Consider the following 19,506-nt stretch of genomic DNA (forward strand, 5'->3'; position numbering starts at 1 on the left):
TGAACCCACAGGCGTGGTCCGGGCTCGAAACCCATACAAGAACACTCACAACCCTCACCAACAGTCCTCCGGGGCCTCAGGCTCCATCTCTCCACCTACGAAATCCTTCCCATCAGGACTCTCTGGGACTCTTCAGCTACCAACTGAAATAAGCACAGGATCTCCCACAGACAGAAGACAAACCCCCCACAACAAAAACCATCCTGCAAACATGCCCTATCCAGCAGAGTTCCCTAAACATGCTGCACAGGGGTCTGCTGGGACCCTGCCTGCGATTTGATTATTAGAACCCTTTTAGTCTTTACCCTATGCCTGCCCTTCTTTTCTTAATTGCGTTTGCTGCATCACGTCTAAAATTAGGAGCTCAGCTTTTTTGGAACAAGGACTGCATTACATCGCTGCTCTGTAAGCGGTACGACACGTTTCAAACGCTACATAAATAAAGCGGCGAGTAGTAATACAACTGTTAAGGGGCAAAGGCTTTTCCAGCGCAGCTCACACTTGTATTTAGGCAAGTGTTTTGACTGTGTGTTACATAAAGCGCCCTTGTAATTCTGCAATAGTTACCCATTGACAGCCTTGCCAACGCCCTCTCCCTCTCTCAGTCGATTCCTCAGCCTCTTGCAGCATCCTCCCAAAAACCTGGAGGTCTCTGGCTGACATCCCAAGCCTGACGGTCTCGGCTTGGACCATCTATAGAGATCGCCATTCCTTCGCTTTGAAAGGGGAGGAGAGCAGAAAGCCTGACTCAGGCAGAGGTGCAGGATGGTGCTTTCCACACCAGGCTTGCAATTAAGGAAGAAAGCATGCCAGAATGAGATTTCAGACTTTCCACGCTACAGGGCTCTCAAAGCACATAGCATATTAAGGAATTACTATCAAGTCACTGCTGACACCCGACAACTGCGGATGAACTCGAACCTTAAAACTCTTTCTACACTGAAAGACAACCCTGGCCAGAACATGAGAGCCTGGCAGGCAGCCCTGCCGGTGTTCAGCTTCCATCCTCAGACACATACAGCAAAGTGAAAACATGCAACCCTCGCTTCCAGCCAGGCCAGTGATGACTTCCAGAGGGCAGAAAAACAATGTGAGTTTCAAGCAGCAATGGGGATCTCTGCCACTGAGCACAGTTACACAGAGAATACTTTACTCACTCCCAAATGCAGTGATTTAATCCCCAGGCAGCTATTTTAGTTAAATTTCTCATCTATTCACAAGTTATTCCCAGCTCCAAAGCGCTACCCAAATGGAAGTGCCTACCAAGGATAACATCTGAGCTGACAGGTGAAGGGAACCAGAGATGCTTAAATCTTCGTGGCCATGCCTCTGCTGCTCAGAGGCATGACATGGATTTCCAGCATGTTGCAGCATGGTAGGCAGAGCACCATCCTTCTCCCTATCATTCAAGAAGCCATGCTCCTGCTCTGACAATCTTCACACATCCTGTAAAGCAGACTGACGCTTGTCAGTCATTTGTAATGAGAGCGGGGAGGGACGGGCTGATGGTGTGAATCAGAGAGTAGAAGCATATGCGAGGCAATATATTTGACATGAAGGGAGAGAAGACACAAGGAGGGGGTGAGTCACTGTTTACTGTTCTAGAGGAGCTCCATGCAGCCCTCGCCCAGCTGGCCAGCTTTCCGTTTCCCTTATGGATCGGAACCAGCATCCAACAGCAAAGTGGAGATTCAGGAACCTTCAGAGCACATTTGAGAGCTGCCAGGACACAGCTCTCTGAGGCGCTCTCTGGGGAAGCCTGGACACATATCAGACAGCCTTCAGTGGTTTGGTAAACAACCTAGTTAGATGCTGCAGGGAGCCTATGGCCAGGCAGCAGAGGATACAGCGTGCCAGGAGGGCATGCTTGCGTGTCACCTCAGAAACTCCACCAAGGAGGTGGCTGAAAGGGAAAGGTATGCAGCAGCGAGCCCTGGTACTGACAACCATACAGCACTTTTTCCATCACGTGCTTACAAAACACAGTGACAGAGCTACACCAGAATTATGCCTCAGCATCACCAGCCCAGAGACGCACCTCCCCGGACAGCCAAGCTAAGTCATTGAGCAACAAATAACTTGCTTAGATGCACAGCCGGATCCTAGGGCAGAGCTGTGATTGGGATTCCTAGCTAAACTGCTCCTGACCCCACGTGCCAGCCATCGAGTTGGACATCTTCATCAGCTGCTAAAAATGGAACAGAGCACATCGCTATTCAGGGTCCTGCAATACTGCGAAGCAGTGTGACTCACTATGTAACCTGTCCCCCTGCTCGTGAGCTTAGTGGAAGGGTAATCACTCTCATTACTGCATCCCCCCCCCCCATTTCTTGTGTGGTTGGTCACAGAGCACTCTATCACTTGCCCGAGTTTGAAGGCAGCCTGAAACAATAGCTCAAGACAGAAGTGGAAACTGCCTGCTCATCTCTACAGGGTGCTGAGCCTGAAACTTCCTGATAATTGAAAGTGCTAGCACCGCTCAAGCACTTCACAGCTGGATGTTTACAGAAATGATCAGTGAGCAAGCTTATCCCACAAACCCCGACTGCCGCGGGGGCCAGCACTCCCAGCTGTCCTTTCTTCACTTCCCAGACATCTCACACAGCTAGAGATTTTCAGTACCAAGTTCTGCAGCGCATTCCACACCATTAATCATCTTCTAAACACTGATGGAAATAAGACCGTATCAAGCTGATCTGTATTTTTCCCTTTCAGGAGGCACACAGCGGTACTGAACTCCTTGCCGCAACAGATTGCCGAGACGGGTGACGGCGCAGAAATGACATAAAACATGACAAAGCACGCTAGCCTTGACAGGCAAACAGAAAGAGAGCTAACACATTTCTGCCTCTGCTTCAGAAACACTTGCGAAGCAGGGTACGAGCCTGGCACAATACAACCAGCAACGTTTAACGCTGCTGTGGCACAAAGCCCTGACGGCTCAGAGCCTGCACAAGCAGGCAGGGTGTCTTGAAGGCGAGAGTCATGTCGTGCCCCAACCTTGCAGCAATCACCCCGTTGCTGCTGGACCCCCATTCAGCACCTCCACCGGGTAGGAGCAGAGTTAACTCGGGTGCCGCGCAGCCGAGTGCGCTGCCATTGGGCAACCATGATGTCCATCACCTCTAGGAAGTGACTGCACGAGGAAGGCTTCTCCAAAGGCAGCACCGTGTACACACGGAAGGAGAAGGGGGAAAACCGGACCGACACGCGCCCGTTTCAGCAGTGAAAGAAAAGCCCCACAAGGTAAATCCATGTGCTGCTAAAACCCCGCCTGGGCTGGGGCACAGCGCTGTGCTTCACCACCGACAGGGCTTGTGAGGACTGAAAGCGCAAGAAAAAGGCGTGCAGCTTTCCCGGGAAACACTTTCCTCTCACCCGTTCCCTCTCCCCACCCTCGGCTGAGCTTCGAGACTATGATAGCAAAGGAGGTGGGTGCCAGGTGAAAGTGAAAATGGAGGCCTTTCCCTTTTCTGTAACAACTTTGCCCAAAGGGGGCTCGTTCCTAATTTGAGACCTCATGGCCTGCTTTCAGCGCAATCTGTAAGAGAAACCCTCCGCGGAGTAGCCCACGAGGGAAGGGAGCGGGCTCTCAGCCCGAGGAAGAGGAGGAGGAAGGAAACAGACCCTGACACACTGAGATCTCGGTTCCCCTCACTCGCGGCCCGTTTGCTTCCCCACGTTATACCACTGCCTTCATAGGGAGCCCGGACGAGGTTCTCCCACCCACCCCATCACTGACTAATTCCCCAAACCGTCCGGCGCCCACCAGACGGTCACACGGCACCCACAATGTCACCGTCCCCTTCCCTCCCACTGCCCCATCCCTGCGTGGCTGCAGAGCACCCCGTTTGCTGACCTTCCCCCCCCCCGCACTGCGCACACACACACCCCCCTCCGACAGGCTCCGGGACCAGCCCGATCCCACCACACTCTTCTCCGCGTTTCATCCCAAACCCAACCCGCGGCTCGCAGCCCAGGGGACCGGGAGCGGTGTCTCCGGGGGCAGAAGGCAGCTCTGCGAGGCCGCCGCCACGCCCGGTGCCCGCCGCACGCCGCCGCCACGCTGCCCGGCACCGGCTGCTCCCTCCGTACTACAAAAGCAGCTATTTTTAGACCCCGGAGCGCGCGGCGTCACAACAGGTTTCCTCATGTATTTTAAGAGCCATTCAAAGGCAGAGGCAGCGCGCTCAGCCTCGAGGGAAGGGGGAACAACAACAACAACAACAACCAACAACAACAGGAGGAAAGCAGCGCCCAGGCGCGGCCCCTCCCGAAGGGACCTCGCGGTGCGGCGGCACCCGCCGGGCCCGTCCCGCGGGCGGGACGCTGGGTTGGGGTAGTTGTGCCCGCGGGTTCCGCCGAGCCCCCGCCGCCGCCGCCGCCTCTCCACGGTGCGGCCAAGCCGAGCGCTCCCCCCGGCGCCCCTCTCCCCGCCGGGGCCCACGTGCACGCCGCCCGGCTCGGCCCGGTGCGAGGGGCGGCGGCACCACGTGCCCGGCGCGCTGGTGACTCAGCACTTTTACCTCAGCCGCCCCGCCCGCCGCGCCCAAAGCACACACGTATCGGGGTGCGCAGCGCCGGGCGCCGTGACCCTGTATATGTGTGTGTGCGCATACGTGTTCGTGTATGTATGTATGTATGTATGTGTGTGTGAATATGTAAATACGTATCTGTGTATATGTATGTGTGTGAATATGTACGTATGTGTGTGTGAATATGCATGTATGTATAAGTGTTTATGTATGTATACGTATGTGTACATGCGTGTATATGTGTGTGTGAATATGTATGTGTGTGTGTAAATATGTATGTGTGTGTGTGAATATGTATGTGTGTGAATATGCATGTATGTATATGTGTGTTTATGGATGTATATGTGTACGTGTGTGTATATGTGTGTGTGAATATGTATGTATGTGTGTGTGAATATGCATGTATGTATATGTGTTTATGGATGTATATGTATGTGTACATGTGTGTATATGTGTGTGTGTGTGAATATGTGTGTGTGAATATGCATGTATGTATATGTGTGTTTATGGATGTATATGTGTACATGTGTGTATATGTGTGTGTGAATATGTATGTATGTGTGTGTGAATATGCATGTATGTATATGTGTTTATGGATGTATATGTATGTGTACATGTGTGTATATGTGTGTGTGAATATGTATGTATGTATATGTGTGCATGTATGTATGTCTACACCCCTGTAACCAGGGTGTGCAGCGCCAAGCAGTGTGACCTGGTGTTTTGTGTGTGTATGTATGTATGTATTTGTGCATGTGTGTGAGACCGTGTCTCCCTACAGCCAGGGTGTGCGGCACCAAGCACTGTGACCTGGTGTTTTCTGTGTATGTGTATGTATGTTTATATGTATATATATGTGTGTGTGTGTCCCTGCAACCAGGGTGTGCACCTGACCTGCACACAAGCACCATGACCATGTGTGTATGTGTATGTATGTATGTATGTGTATGTGTGTCCCTGCAACCAGGGTGTGCACCTGACCTGCACACAAGCACCATGACCATGTGTGTATATGTGTATGTATGTATGTATGTATGTGTGCGTGTGTGTCCCTGCAACCAGGGTGTGCACCTGACCTGCACACAAGCACCGTGACCATGTGTGTATGTGTATGTATGTATGTATGTATGTGTGTGTGTGTGTGTCCCTGCAACCAGGGTGTGCACCTGACCTGCACACAAGCACCATGACCATGTGTGTATATGTGTATGTATGTATGTATGTGTATGTGTGTCCCTGTAACCAGGGTGCGCACCTGACCTGCACACAAGCACCATGACCATGTGTGTATGTGTATGTATGTATGTATGTATGTGTGTGTCTGTGTCCCTGCAACCAGGGTGTGCACCTGACCTGCACACAAGCACCGTGACCATGTGTGTATGTGTATGTATGTATGTGTATGTGTGTCCCTGTAACCAGGGTGCGCACCTGACCTGCACACAAGCACCATGACCATGTGTGTATATGTGTATGTATGTATGTATGTGTGTGTGTGTGTGTCTCTGCAACCAGGGTGTGCACCTGACCTGCACACAAGCACCATGACCATGTGTGTATGTGTATGTATGTATGTATGTATGTGTGTGTGTGTGTGTCCCTGCAACCAGGGTGTGCACCTGACCTGCACACAAGCACCATGACCATGTGTGTATGTGTATGTATGTATGTATGTATGTGTGTGTCTGTGTCCCTGCAACCAGGGTGTGCACCTGACCTGCACACAAGCACCGTGACCATGTGTGTGTGTGTATGTATGTATGTGTGTGTGTGTCCCTGCAACCAGGGTGTGCACCTGCACACAAGCACCATCATCATGTATGTATATGTGTATGTATGTATGTATGTATGTGTATGTCTCCATAAGTGAGTGCCAAGCACTGCAACCCGGTGCGTGTGTCCCCATTCACTTGCCCCCCTAACCGCCAGGCTCCCTCCAGCCCAGACCAGCCCCCGAGCATTCTGCACCCTCACACCAGAGGGCTCATCCTCCCCCTGGCTGGGTCCCAGCACCCGTGAGCACTGCAGCAGGGCCAGATCCTGACCTGGAGCCAGATTCCACACCCAGCTCTTGCTCTTTCCCTGTGCAATTGCGAGAGCTGCTAACACAGCACCTTGACCCCAGCGATCCCAGGCGTGTTGGATCCTGGGAGCATCCAGTAATGATGAAAACACATCCAAAAACACGTAAGAACCCAGTGGTTGCCCAAACCCAGCTGTCTCCATCGAAACTGGGCTCCCTTTCATTTTTCCATGCTCATAACTCTGTTAGAAGGTCTGCGTCTGCTCCATGCAATTTGTGCTTTCCAGCCTCAGGGACAAATAACCTCGTCTGAGGAGCTCTAAGGGCCATACTTGAGGCTTTGAGTAAGATCCTGTCTTTCACTGCTCCCTTTGCACAACCCTGGCTGCAAAACATGGGCAGCCCCACATCTGGCACAGCCCCATGGCTGCATGTGGCAGATGCACCTCCCTGCTGTTAAGAAACCCCTATTTCTTATTGGGACTGGAGTAACGAGGGTGGTTAAAGCTCCCAGGTGGTGGCATGAATCTTCCACCCAGCGTGACTACAGCAGCGTTGGCGTCCACCTCTCCTCGAGCTGCAGATTCTGCCTGAAAACCTGCCCTGGGCGCTGCGACAGGGTGAGCTTGGGGTGGAGGGCAGATTTCAACCATCCCCGTGGTCCCCATTGTTGCCTCTCAGGTTTGTCTCCAGATCTCGTTTATGTCCTGGTGGCTCAGAGAGTCAAGACAAGCAAGGAGCAGGATGGTGGTGGTGGGAGCCTTGGGCCACTGATGTCCCCAGCATGGCCACCTGCCCCTGTGGTGGGCATAACCAGGAGTGGCTGGAGCCATCCTGCATCATCCTGGGCTTTTCCCTGGGACATCCATGCAATGATGGTCCCCAGAGCAGGAGGGATGGGCTGTCTGTATCCTGGATGGGGTGTTACCTTCTGTGGTGACAGACCCACGCATGGAGCTCACCACAACTGAGGTATTTTCTGCTGTCTTTGCAACAGCATGGGTTTGTCAGGTCGCATATGGCATGGGGGGGATGTTGTGTAGCCTGAAGTCCTGTTTCTGGGTGAATCGCCCTGTTCTCAACAGCTCTTACTTTCCGTTTTAATTCCCCATGGAAAGCAACTCTGCTCCAAAGGTCTGTTGTCCTCTGCTGCTGACCCTTAGACTGCAATGCCCTTTATAGTAAACAACGAAGAGCTCTCCAGCCCCCTGAGAGTGTGAAAGCCTGGGCTTCCCTGCAGTTATGGACACTTAAGGATGAATGGGAGTGCATAGGATAAAGGACCTCTGGTGAAAACCTGGATGGCAAAATGGCTTTGTTTTAGGTCTAGCCCACCCGTGTGCTTAAAGCGCATCCAGCATCACAGTTCCCTGAAAGCGTGGTGCTGGATTCAGCGCAGGCACCTCTTTCAGGCTGTTTTGGGTGAAGTGTTCTTACCCTGAAAGGAGACATTAATTCTCCAGGTTTTGAGACCCTGGAGTACTGCATACAGCTCTGGAGTCCTCAGGACAGGAAGATATGGACCTGTTGGAATGGGTCCAGAGGAAGGCCACAGAAATGATCAGAGGAATGGAGCACCTCTCCTATGAGGAAAAGCTGAGAGAGATGGGGCTGTTCAGCCTGGAGAAGACTCCAGGGAGACCTTATTGCAGCCTTTCAGTTCTTAAATTGGGCCTATAAGAAGGATGGGAGAGACATTTTAGCAGGGCTTGTTGCAACAGGATGAGGGGAGATGGTTTTAAACTAAAAGGCTGGATGTGAGGAAAAGATTCTTTGTAATGAGTGTGTTAAAACACTGGCACAGGCTGTCCAGGGAGGCATTCAAGACCAGGCTGGATTCGCTTCTGAGTAACCTGATCTATTTGAAGATGTCCCTGCTCATTGCAGGGGGTTGGACCAGATGACCTCTGAATGTCCCTTCCAAACCAAGCTATTCTATGATTCTATGACCCTGAGTGCATCCAGGCTGGGAAAAATCTAAACGATCACTCAGCTCCCGTAATCTGCACCTCGTGGCGTTCGAGCAACATTGCGTGTAGATACAGACGTATTAAAACACACCAATACAAAGCACGCAGACCAGAGGAGCAAGCAAGCGGCTGGCAAGTGTCCCTGGGAGGCGTGTGTGGAGGCGCAGCTACTAGAGAGGAGCGGTAGGACCGGGCGTCTCGTAGGGTTTTTACGGCGGAGCAGGCATTGCTGCGGCGGCTGGGAGCTCTGCCTGCTGCCTGCCCTCTGCCCGCCCCGGAGCCACAATGTCAAGAGGAGACACGTGTATGTAAGCGCCTGGCGAGGCCGGAGCGGGGATCGGGCAGCCGGGGCAGGCGGGGCCCGGACCGCGCTGCCTTCCCCGGGCAGGGCTGGGGACCCCACGGCCGCAGGCGCTGGGTGTCCCGGTCCCCCCACTGCGTGCCGCGGCTGCGGGGTAGCATCGCCTGAGCATGGGGCCATGGGCTGGTGGCACGCCGAGGAGCCCGGGGTTCGCATGCAGGGTGGGTGCTCCTACCCCGGGGGACCCACGCGTGGGGAAGCGACCGGCGCTTGCATAAGGCTTCGGAGCCAGGCCGTGGCAGGTTGAGCCATTGTGGTGTCGGGGAATAAAATCTGCCTTTTGGAGAGAGCCGTTTCGCTGAGCCTTTGCGGTGAGGAGGGGTGCAGGGTCTGCGTGCTTATGGCTTGGGAGGGAGATGCAGAGAAGAAAAGTTGTGGCTCTTATTTAAGGTGCTGAGGTTGCTCCCTGCGCTCAGCAGGAGCGCGGGGGTCTCCTTTGCTTACGGTCTAGGAGATGTTTGCCTAAGAGGTTGTAAAAATCAGGTCTGTCAGTGGGAGGCAAAGGCTGACTGCATATTCCTTGCCATCCCTCACCCAGCCCTTCCTGGGGCTAAAAGCTCTGACTCAGGGCTTTGGGCGATGGCAGAGGATGCTCTGCACCTCAGAGCTGCAGCTCCCAGCACCACAGCTCTGTTCCCATGTGCAAACGGAGCTCGGTTTTGCTTGCAGCTGCCAGAAATGCTGCAGCCCATAAATTCATACCTGGGGAAAACCTGAGGGGCCTCTCTTCCAACCCCCAGGAGCAGGCAGGTGCTGCCTTATTCCTTGGGGCTGTCAGAGTCATAGGGCAGCATCTCCCCACATTCCAGAAGGGTCAGGCCCACCCGACCCTGGCAAAGCCATCCTTTGCCAAGTTTGCTGCACATAATCTTAGCCAAGGGCACAGCCATCACGGTGCAGGGTGCCAAGGTGGGCAGGCTCTGCCTGAACCACAGGCAGTGGGAATGGGAAAGCCATTCTTGAGGCTCGGTGAGCTCCCCTGTTCCATTCCATCTCCTTCATGTTTGCCTCCTTCTCCCCCCTCGTTCCAGCACCAGCACGATGAAGTCGTACCAGAAGCTGACGCAGCCATCAGCATGCCGGCTGGAGGAGGAAGGGGCTGCCCCAGCGCCCACCGGCCATGGGAAGCTGGCCCCGTGCTGGGTGGGCAGCGGGCTGCTGGTGGCTGCCGTGCTGCTGAGTGCCATCACTGTCTGGGTGCTGCAGCAGGTATCAGTGGGCTGGCCCCGACCCACGCTGCCCCCCAAGTGTCTCCTGGTACCCGAAAGCCACCGCTTTGACTGCTACCCGGAGCGGCGCGTGGTGGTGACACAGCAGCTCTGCGAAAGCCGAGGGTGCTGCTTCATCGAGAGCCCACCGCCGGCGGAGGGCAAGCGAGGGGTGCCCTGGTGCTTCTACCCCCCTGACTTCCCCAGCTACACCCTGGAGAGCCTCAATCAGACAGCGCTGGGCATGGTGGGGTTGCTGGTGCGGCAGGAGAAGGCCTATTACCCTCGGGACATTGAGATGCTGAGGCTGGATGTGGAGTTTGAGACGGACACGAGGCTGCACATCAAGGTGAGCCTTCTGCTGGCTGCTCTGCTGCATCCCTCCGTTCCATAGGTGACCCTGCTCAGACAGAGTCTGCAAGATACTGTGCTCCAGACACGGCTGTATGTGGCCAATGAGCATCTCCAGCCCTTTGCCCTCTTGCTTTGCTGGTCTGTAAAACATGTTTTCTCCGTTTTGCAGATAACGGATGCGGCCAACCCACGGTACGAGGTTCCTCTCGAGGTTCCCCAGGTGATGAAGAAAGCAGAAAATCCCATCTACAGCCTGGACTTCTCCTGGGATCCCTTTGGGGTGGTGCTGCGGCGCAGAGCGACAGGGATGGTGCTGTAAGAACCCACCTCCTCTGTGTCCTGCAATGGGTGGGGGGAAGCTCATCCCACCATAGGCATGTTCCAGCATCATTCCCAGAGGGAATTCCCACACTACAAGATCTCCAGCCAATAATTACTCTGTGTGTTCATCTTTCCATGCAGCATATGACTTCTGCCCCCACAGGCTGGCCACGTTCTTGCTGTGACTGTGGCAAGACGGGGTGGGATCAGCACACATCCAAAAACCTCCCAGTGCCCTAATTCCTCTCCGTGTCATACAGCAGCCCTTGCACAGATCACAGCACATCACCAGTAAGGGACCTGGTGGCTCAGGGAAAGGGCCACAAGAGCATTGTGGCTCTGCCTGTTTCACCCTGGTTTGGGTTTCCCTGGCTGTCCAAGCAATAGGGACACACACAGCTCCAGACTTTCTGTGGAAAAGAACTGCTTTGCTGCACTGCTCAGTCACCTCCAAACCTTTGCCCACCCTGAGCTGTTGGTGAGCACCAGCAGCTGGTCAATGTATGGCCAGGGTGTTTTGGGATCCCATCCTTTCCTCCTTCTTCCTGCTTGCTGGTGCCTGTTGTCCATCCTTGAGAGGTGCTTATCAGCAACAGCAGGCTGAGAAACCCCACCACCATTGATGGTTAATAATAACCTGGGTGGACACTTCTGGTGTCAAAGGAAAGGCTGTGCCATGCTGGGTCAGGCTGATTCAGCCTCGGGCTGTGCCTCATGTCCAGTCAGACCCGAATTTGCTGCCTGGGCCAATGTGTTGGGGCTGGATGTGGTGTGGGACACACAATGCTGCACTGACCCTTGGGATGCTTCAAGAGCAAAGGGGTTAATTGTTGATGGGCAAGTGGATCCCAATGAATCCCAGGATCCTCTCTTAGAATCATAGAATTAACTAGGTCGGAAAAGACCTTTAAGATCATTGAACCCAACCATTACCCGAGGACTATCAAGCCCACCACTAAACCATATCACTAAGGGCAAATTGATCTCTCCTTATGGCTGCCCACTCACAATCACCAGTCACATCCACCCCTCATCTGCCTCCTCACAGTGGCCCTACACTGTATAGCTGCCACCCCTAACCCCCATGGCCACCTCTCATCTCCCCTCTTGACCTTCTCTCTCTCTCCATGTCACCCTGGCAGGCTCAACACCACTGTGGCCCCACTGATCTTCGCTGACCAGTTTCTCCAGATATCCACATCACTCCCGTCGAAGTTCCTCTATGGGCTGGGCGAGCACCGCGGCCCCCTCCTGCACAGCATGGACTGGAGCACCCTCACGCTGTGGGCCCGCGATGTGTCTCCCACGGTACCATCTCCCCCCCCTCCCCATGGGGATGCAGGGGGTGAGGAGAGGGGGTACAAGTCTCTACCACCCTAGGAAAGCACATCAGGGGGGTGGGCAGCAGGAGTGGGAGAGGCAGGGGGTGGTCAGGGCTGGCGGGCAGACACGTACCAGGAGGATTTCAGTGCCGTTGCAAAATGCTCTTGGCTCTTCAAGCGCTTTGTGCTCCACCCTGCTGCTCATGCAACATGTTGTGATGAGGCAGGTTTCCCCCTCGCCCAGCTCGCTATCAGCCCCAAAGCTGTGAGAAAGAAGCAGTCTACCAGCTCTGAAACCATCCTTATCCTTCGCCTTGTCCTTTATGGGCTGCAGATGCAACTTGGGGCCATTCATTCATCCCTGGTGACATAGGGGCTCTCCTGCTTTGCCCCAGAGCTGCTCTCTCTCAGCCATCACCTCCTCTTTGCAGGAATCATTCAACCTGTATGGTGCTCACCCCTTCTACCTGCTGATGGAGGAAGGTGGAGATGCTCATGGGGTTTTCCTCCTCAACAGCAACGCAATGGGTATGTGATCTGGGACATTCCAGACCAGCTTGTCCCTGGCAGATGGGGCCACATGGGAGATGCTGGAGTGGCCGGTTTGGGAACTTGGGGCGAGAGGAAGCCATGAAAAGGAAAGATGTGGTTTGATAGCTCCGTTATTGAGCATCGCCATCTGTTTCCTGGCTACAGCGAGGCTCTTTAGCAACTGCTGAGCAGTTTAACCACACACCCAGCTGCCAAATTGCCATCAGAAAAGCAAGTCCCTCGTGTGTGGGTCTGTGCCCATTCCCCCTCCACCCATGACATCCTTGCCCCTAGGCCTGGCAGTGTGGCACAGGGCGCAGCCGGTGATGCCATCTGCCACCCGCGCTGTTCCCAGCTGTGGGATCAGCCAGCTAGTAACACAGCAGCTCCTGCCGTGTTGGGAATGGCATGGCCAACCACCCGTGTCCCCCCCGGCAGCCGCCGCTTGCAGCCAGCTGGGTTGATGCTGTGACACTGCATCTCTCATAGCTCCAGCTGCGCTCGCTGTAGTGCAGGGGTGCTCCACAGCAGGAGCTCCTGCGAGATGCAGCCACCTGAGCTGACGTTTGAGGGCCCTCTCCTTTTCCTTCTAGGAAAGCCCTTGCTTCCAGCTGCTCACCTATACAAGTAGCTCTTGATTCACTAAGGAGGGGGTTTTGCAGGAGGATGTGAAAGTTAAGCCCTGCATGTGCTTGGTCTTTAAGTGGAAGCTGGGAGAGTGGTGCAGCTTTAGGCTTAAATAGCAGATTTCTAAGATAGCAACCTCCCAACATAAGCCAGTGATGATTTAAGCCTCCAGATGCCCATTTAGCACCCACTAAGCGCAAGGCAGGGATTTCTGTGTTCCACTGCCTGTGGTGCTGCCTGGTCCCTGCCATGGGGGGTCAGGGTCTGGGGATTGCTCCCCAGTTGTCACTGTCTTCTTCTCTTCCCCTCACCAAAGAGGTGGCTCTGCAACCTGCTCCAGGCCTGACCTGGAGGACCATCGGGGGGGTGCTGGATTTTTACATCTTCCTGGGGCCCGATCCCAACATGGTCATCCAGCAGTACCAGCAGGTGATAGGTAAGTGCCTGCATCCAGTGCGGCCATTTGCTGGCACATTCCCTGTGCCCCATTTCCGTCTCACCCCAGCTTCACCACTGCCCCCAGCCCTCCCAGTTAGGGAGGGGTCAGCAGTCACCTCCTTTCCCCCATCTCCCCTTCCCTTCCCATCCTTTTGAGGTGCTGCTGTTCTCTTGGGACACCCCATCCATGCTGCTGCTTTCCCACTGCAGGTTTCCCAGCCATGCCGCCCTTTTGGGCACTCGGCTTCCACCTCTGCCGCTGGGGTTATGGATCCAGCAATGAGACCTGGCAGACCGTGAGAGCCATGAGGAACTACCAGATCCCTCAGGTAGCTCCTCAGACCTATGCAGGGGGGCGGTTCCAGGCTCCGTGACCCATCCCTGAGCCTCTGTCCCGCAGGATGCGCAGTGGAATGACATCGATTACATGGACGGGTACCGGGACTTCACCTTCGATTCCCAGAAATTTGCCTCCCTCCCGTCGCTGGTGGAAGACCTGCACAAACATGGGCAGCACTACGTTATGATCTTGGTACTCCTCCTCCTCTCCCCCTGTGCTGTTTTGGCTGCAGAGCCAGGATGTGATACAGAGGCGTAAGGGAAGCTCGCGGTCATCTTCATCCCCAGGGATTTTTATCCAAGACTGATCCCTACTGGAACTGCCACTGGAAAATCTCCCTGTGCAGGGGCCACAGAGACATGGGGCAGGTTATTGTGTTGTGCTCCTTTCTGCTGTGGGAGCACAGGGATGCCCCTATCCCCGTGGGTGAAAGGATGGAGGAACTGCGGGTCAGGCTGTTTAACTCGTGGTGCTTACATCCGCACGAGTGCTGGGATCTCATGACCTGGCTGTGGTCTCCCTTCTTCTCTCCACAAGGAAAGGGGGTACTGGTTCTGCTTGCTGGGGGTCCTGGGAAGGGAAAGGTTGTGTTCCCTCCCTGTTGAACTCCCCCTTGTATCCCAAGCCCATCTGTGACCTGACATTTCTTGCATAAGCACAAGACTTCTTGCGTTTGTCCCCCCTTCCTAAAACACCCTGATGGGTCCTGGGGACTTGCAGAAGTGGTGCTTTAGATGTGTTGAAGCAAGTTTCTGTTCCCCTTGGGGGAAACAGCCACTGTGTGTGAGCTCTGGCTGACCCTGTCTGGGTTGTCCTCTTCTCTGAATCACACCAGTCTGGCATGAGGAAGAGGCTATGGGCTGCCAGGAATGGCACTAACGCTCTGCTCCATCCCCAGGATCCCGGCATCAGCAGCACCAACCCCAACGGCTCCTACTGGCCATTCGATGAAGGCTTGCGCCGGGGCTTGTTCCTCAACACCACCCAAGGGCAGACTCTCATCGGGCAGGTGAGGAGCTCTGCAGGGAAATCCCAGCCCTGCGGCGTTGAGCAATAGCAGGGCTGGGGTTTCATCCCTCACGCTGGAGGGATGAAAGGGGCCAAGGGACCTCTCCGGGATGATTGCCAGGGCTTGGCTCAGCTCTCACCCCTGTGTGTCATCTCCAGCACCCTCAGGAGCCAGCCCCTGCCCCAGCAGAGGAGCCCATGGATGTCATATGAGCTTAATGGAGTTGGCAGTTCTGCCTCATCTGGTCATCTGATTTCTGTCCCTTCCTGCTTCTGGGCTAAGGGGAGGTTGTCTGTGATGGGCCCGTGCCTTCAGATCTGCTCCACAGTGGTTCCCTCACAGTTTGTCCCCTTTGGCCATTTGCTCCCACCAGTTTTCCCTTGCTATCTACAAGGAAGAGGCTTTTAACGTAGCCTGAAAACGTGGGGAAAAATGAATCCACTAAAATTCCTGGAGTGAGGAAAAGTGCGGAGAAATCATGGCCTCTCCATGGCATGCCCTGGGCTAGGTGGTGTCAGGGCTTGTGCAAGAGGAGGCAGAGCAGGTGCTTTATCAGTTGCCACCGCCCACCAGACCCTGATGCTCTAGGGTACCATGGAGGCAGGAGGGATGCTGTGCGTGCAGCATCCAGGACTCGAAGCCATCAGACTGGGTTTATTGCCTGTTTCACCCCTGGTTCTTCCAGCATGCTCACACCGCTGTTCTGTGTGGTGGTACCCCACAAACCACTTGCTCACTGAAGCCATCATTTTGTGATGTCCCCACAGGTCTGGCCTGGCTTCACTGCCTTCGCAGACTTCTCCAACCCGGACACCCACCAGTGGTGGCTGGAGAACCTGCAGCGCTTCCATGCCCATGTACCCTTCGATGGCCTCTGGATCGTAAGTCCCTCCTTGCCCCCATGTCACTCCCTGCCAGCAGCTCTGCTCACACCATCTGTTCCTTTCAAATGCAGTTTTTCCACTCTATCCACAAATCCCCAAAACCTTCCCTCTTGAAATCGCTCCACTGTTTTCTTTGCTTAGGACATGAATGAGCCGTCCAACTTCATGGATGGGTCTGAAGAAGGCTGCCCATCGGGAGAGCTCGACAGCCCACCCTACACACCAGGTAAGGAAGGAGATGAAATACAAGGCTGTGCTGGTAGGTACTGTGTGCTTGAAGATCACTGGCAACTGGGTGTGATAGGGAAAAACCATTTTTAAGAGACATCAAATCTCTGTTTCTCACACTGAATGTCTCCATCCCTACTTCCGTGTGCCAGTATCCACACCCAGCCCTTGAACACTTGTCAGGCCATGTCAGGGACCAGGATAGGACCATCTGCATGAGCTTTTGGTGCCGGTTTGGCAGTGGTGGGAAGGATGCCCCAAAGCCAGCAACCAGGGTAATGGGATCTGCATCCCCTGCAGCCCTCTCACCGTGTGCTGACAGCATCTCTCCCTCCTGACAGCCGTGTTGGGCGATTCTCTCTCTGCAAAGACAGTGTGTGCCTCGGCAAAGCAGAAAGCCTCGGTGCACTACAACCTCCACAACCTCTATGGGCTGATGGAAGCCAAAGCCACAGCGAGGTACCCAAGCATCCCGCTTCCTGCCAGCCTGGGGATGGGATGAAATCCTGCTGCTCACAGCTGCGTAGGGAAAAGATGGGGATTTGAGTGCCTGACCAAAAGGGCAAATGCTGTGGCTGCTGACAGCCTCTGGGATGGGATAACCCAGCAGAGGAGGGAAGCTGACACTGCATATGGGGGATGAAGCCAGTCCTGGCACTGAGCCTTCACCGTATTCTGGCCAACCCTCTAGCACTGTAGGGCTACCATGGTGCTGACCTGTACCTCCTCTATTATGGGTTAAGATGAGGGGCTGCTCTCACCTCCTGCCTCTGTCCCTCCCTGTGGTTTCCCAGCGCCTTGATCCAGATCCGGGGGAAGCGCCCCTTCGTCATCTCCCGCTCCACCTTCCCCAGCCAGGGCCGGTACTCGGGGCACTGGCTGGGTGACAACCGGAGCCAGTGGAAGGACATGTATTACTCCATCCCAGGTGGGTGGCACAGCACGCAGGTCCTCCCTACCGGCACCCCCAGCTCCATCAAGCTTCCTGTTTGCTCAGAGACACCTGGGAAACTCCCTGTCCCTGCCCTCAGGGCTGCTGAGCTTCAGCCTCTTCGGCATCCCGCTGGTCGGGGCGGACATCTGTGGCTTCTCCGGCAGCACCTCGGAGGAGCTGTGCACTCGCTGGATGCAGCTCGGTGCCTTCTACCCCTTCGCTCGCAACCACAACACCCAGAACGAGAAGGTCAGTGGGAGGCATTCCATGGGTGAGATGAGGGATGTGGGATGGCGGATGTGGGATGCAGGTCACGGGCAGTGGGGATGCCTGGCGAGGCTGGGGATGGGGATGACTCTCCTTGTCTCCCCCAGGCCCAGGACCCAACGGTGTTCAGCCCTGCGGCAAGGACAGCCATGAAGGATGTGCTGCTGACCCGCTACTCCCTCCTGCCCTTCCTCTACACCCTTTTCCACCATGCCCACCTGCAAGGGGACACTGTCGCCCGGCCCTTGTTCTTTGAGTAAGAGCATCCCCACCAGGAGCTGGGAAGACACTGGATCATGGAGAAGTGGCTGATCCAAGCGGCATTTCCATCGCACCACAGGTTCCCCCAGGATGTGACCACACTGGGGCTGGACAGGCAGTTCCTGTGGGGCCGGAGCCTGCTGGTGACACCGGTGCTGGATCCTGGGGTGGACTCAGTCACGGGTTATGTCCCCCGAGGCACGTGGTATGACTTCTACACGGTGAGGAGCACCACGGCGCTCGGCTGGGGTTCGATGGTCCCTGCTTGACCATATCGGGTCTGCTGGTGGGAAGCCACAGCTGAGCCCAGCAAGCCCTAATGGAGGAAGGGGTGGGAATAGCTGGTCCATCCCAGACCCATGCCCAAAGCCCTGTGTTTTGCCCCTGACCCCCTCATACCTTTATCTCTTGCTGTCTACCCAGGGCTCTTCAGTGAACAGCAGTGGGGAGATGGTGAAGATGTCAGCCCCCCTGGATCACCTCAACCTGCACATCCGGGAAGGTGCCATCCTGCCCACCCAGGTAAGCACCCATCCATCACCTCCCCAGAGCTGTCCACAGCGTGTGTGTGTGTCCCCTGCACCTCAGCTCCCAGACCCCTATCCCGTGTGCTCACAGCCCTCCAGCACCCATGTCTTTGAACCCCAGAAACCAGGGACCACCAGCGAGGCAACCCGAAGGAACCCCCTGAGCCTCATCGTGGCCATGTCTTCTGGTGACACTGCTTGGGGGGACCTCTTCTGGGATGATGGAGAGAGCCTGGACACCTTTGAGCAGGGCAACTACTCCTATGTGGTGTTCAATGTCACGCAGGTGGGATGCAGTGGGGAGGGTAGGGGGGTCTGATGGTACTCAGGACCTTGAGCTCATGCTGGCCCCTCCTGCAGAACATCTTCACCTCCACTGTCCTCCATGCCAGCGCCGAGGCCACTGAAGTTACCATTGGCACACTGAGCATCTTTGGGGTGCGAGAACCACCCAGCAAAGTCCTCCTGAATGGCCAGGAGAAGCCCTTCTCCTACCTGGACAACCAGGTATGGCTGCATCTCAGGGTGCCCTGTCCTGGGGAAGCCCTATCCTTGGGGGTCTCCATCCCTCCTCTCCTCGCCCCAAGGGCCACAGGCAGGGTTAGTGGCTGACGAGATGGCTGTCCTGCCATGTCAGTGTTCAGGGGGAGTGGAGCTCAGGCAGGCTGGGAAGGGGACAGGATGCTCCACATCCCCAGGCTGAGGCTGTACCCCAAAATGTTTCTTCTCCTCCCACAGGTTCTCACTGTGAGTGACCTTGGTCTTAGCCTCAACCAGGGCTTCTCCCTGCAGTGGCTGTGAGCAGGAGGCTGGGGGTTCACCCCCACCTAGCCATTACTGTCTGGAAGATGCTCGGTGCTCCAGCCCTTGAAGCTGGGATGCTGCTATGGAGGAGGCGGTGGGGACTGTCACATCCTGCCATGGGGACCCCCCCGCAGCACGGCTGGGGATGGGGATCCTTGGAGGGGAGGCTTGGCCACCGTGTCCCCCCTTCCTGGTTCCCATGGGTGGTGTGTGCGCCTGCGGTCCCTGCTGCAATAAAGACACGTGGAGAACTTGTCCTGGGAGCATGACATGGGGATGGGATGAGGGCATGGGGGGGATGAGGGTGGGGGGCAGCCAGCTGCTTTGATCACCCCCAGTTTTATCTGATCTCAGTCCTCAATCTCAGCTGCTCAATCTCATCCCTAATCAAAGCCCCCCAGTGTCAACTCCACATCCCACTCCCCCAGTTCCAGTTCCAGCCCCGATTCCAGCTCCTTGGTCAGTGTCACACCCCACACCCCCCCCCCCAACCGTCCCCCAGAAAGCCCCCCGAGACCCCCAGCGCTCTCCCATCTCCCCCACCTTTGGGTGCAGGTCTCCC

At 55.5% G+C, this 19,506-nt stretch overlaps 1 protein-coding gene across 4 annotated transcripts; it reads left to right on the forward strand.

Annotated features, from left to right (window-relative positions):
- The first annotated feature begins 8,582 nt into the window (after nt 1-8,582).
- Nucleotides 8,583-19,199, forward strand: LOC130603299 (lysosomal alpha-glucosidase-like). 4 transcript variants are annotated; one of them, XM_057416940.1, is made up of 20 exons: nt 8,583-8,711; nt 9,921-10,446; nt 10,621-10,766; nt 11,915-12,080; nt 12,526-12,622; nt 13,569-13,688; nt 13,901-14,019; nt 14,091-14,222; nt 14,929-15,039; nt 15,807-15,920; nt 16,065-16,149; nt 16,493-16,610; nt 16,946-17,079; nt 17,183-17,334; nt 17,460-17,608; nt 17,693-17,834; nt 18,037-18,135; nt 18,262-18,426; nt 18,501-18,647; nt 18,879-19,199. In XM_057416940.1, exons 2-20 carry the CDS (start codon nt 9,931-9,933, stop codon nt 18,939-18,941), a joined length of 2,775 nt encoding a protein of 924 aa, XP_057272923.1. In that variant the 5' UTR covers nt 8,583-8,711; nt 9,921-9,930; the 3' UTR covers nt 18,942-19,199. The 4 variants fall into 4 exon arrangements, with proteins under 4 accessions (XP_057272923.1, XP_057272922.1, XP_057272921.1 ...); XM_057416939.1 differs by lacking the exon at nt 8,583-8,711 and adding an exon at nt 8,752-8,832; XM_057416938.1 differs by lacking the exon at nt 8,583-8,711 and adding an exon at nt 8,799-8,836.
- The last annotated feature ends 307 nt before the right edge of the window (nt 19,200-19,506 follow it).

The sequence above is a fragment of the Pezoporus wallicus genome, unplaced genomic scaffold (genome assembly GCF_028554395.1).
Source record: "Pezoporus wallicus isolate ANWC-B61680 ecotype Strahan unplaced genomic scaffold, APGP_CSIRO_Pwel_v1 scaffold_7392, whole genome shotgun sequence".
Classification (NCBI taxonomy): Eukaryota; Metazoa; Chordata; class Aves; order Psittaciformes; family Psittacidae; genus Pezoporus; species Pezoporus wallicus.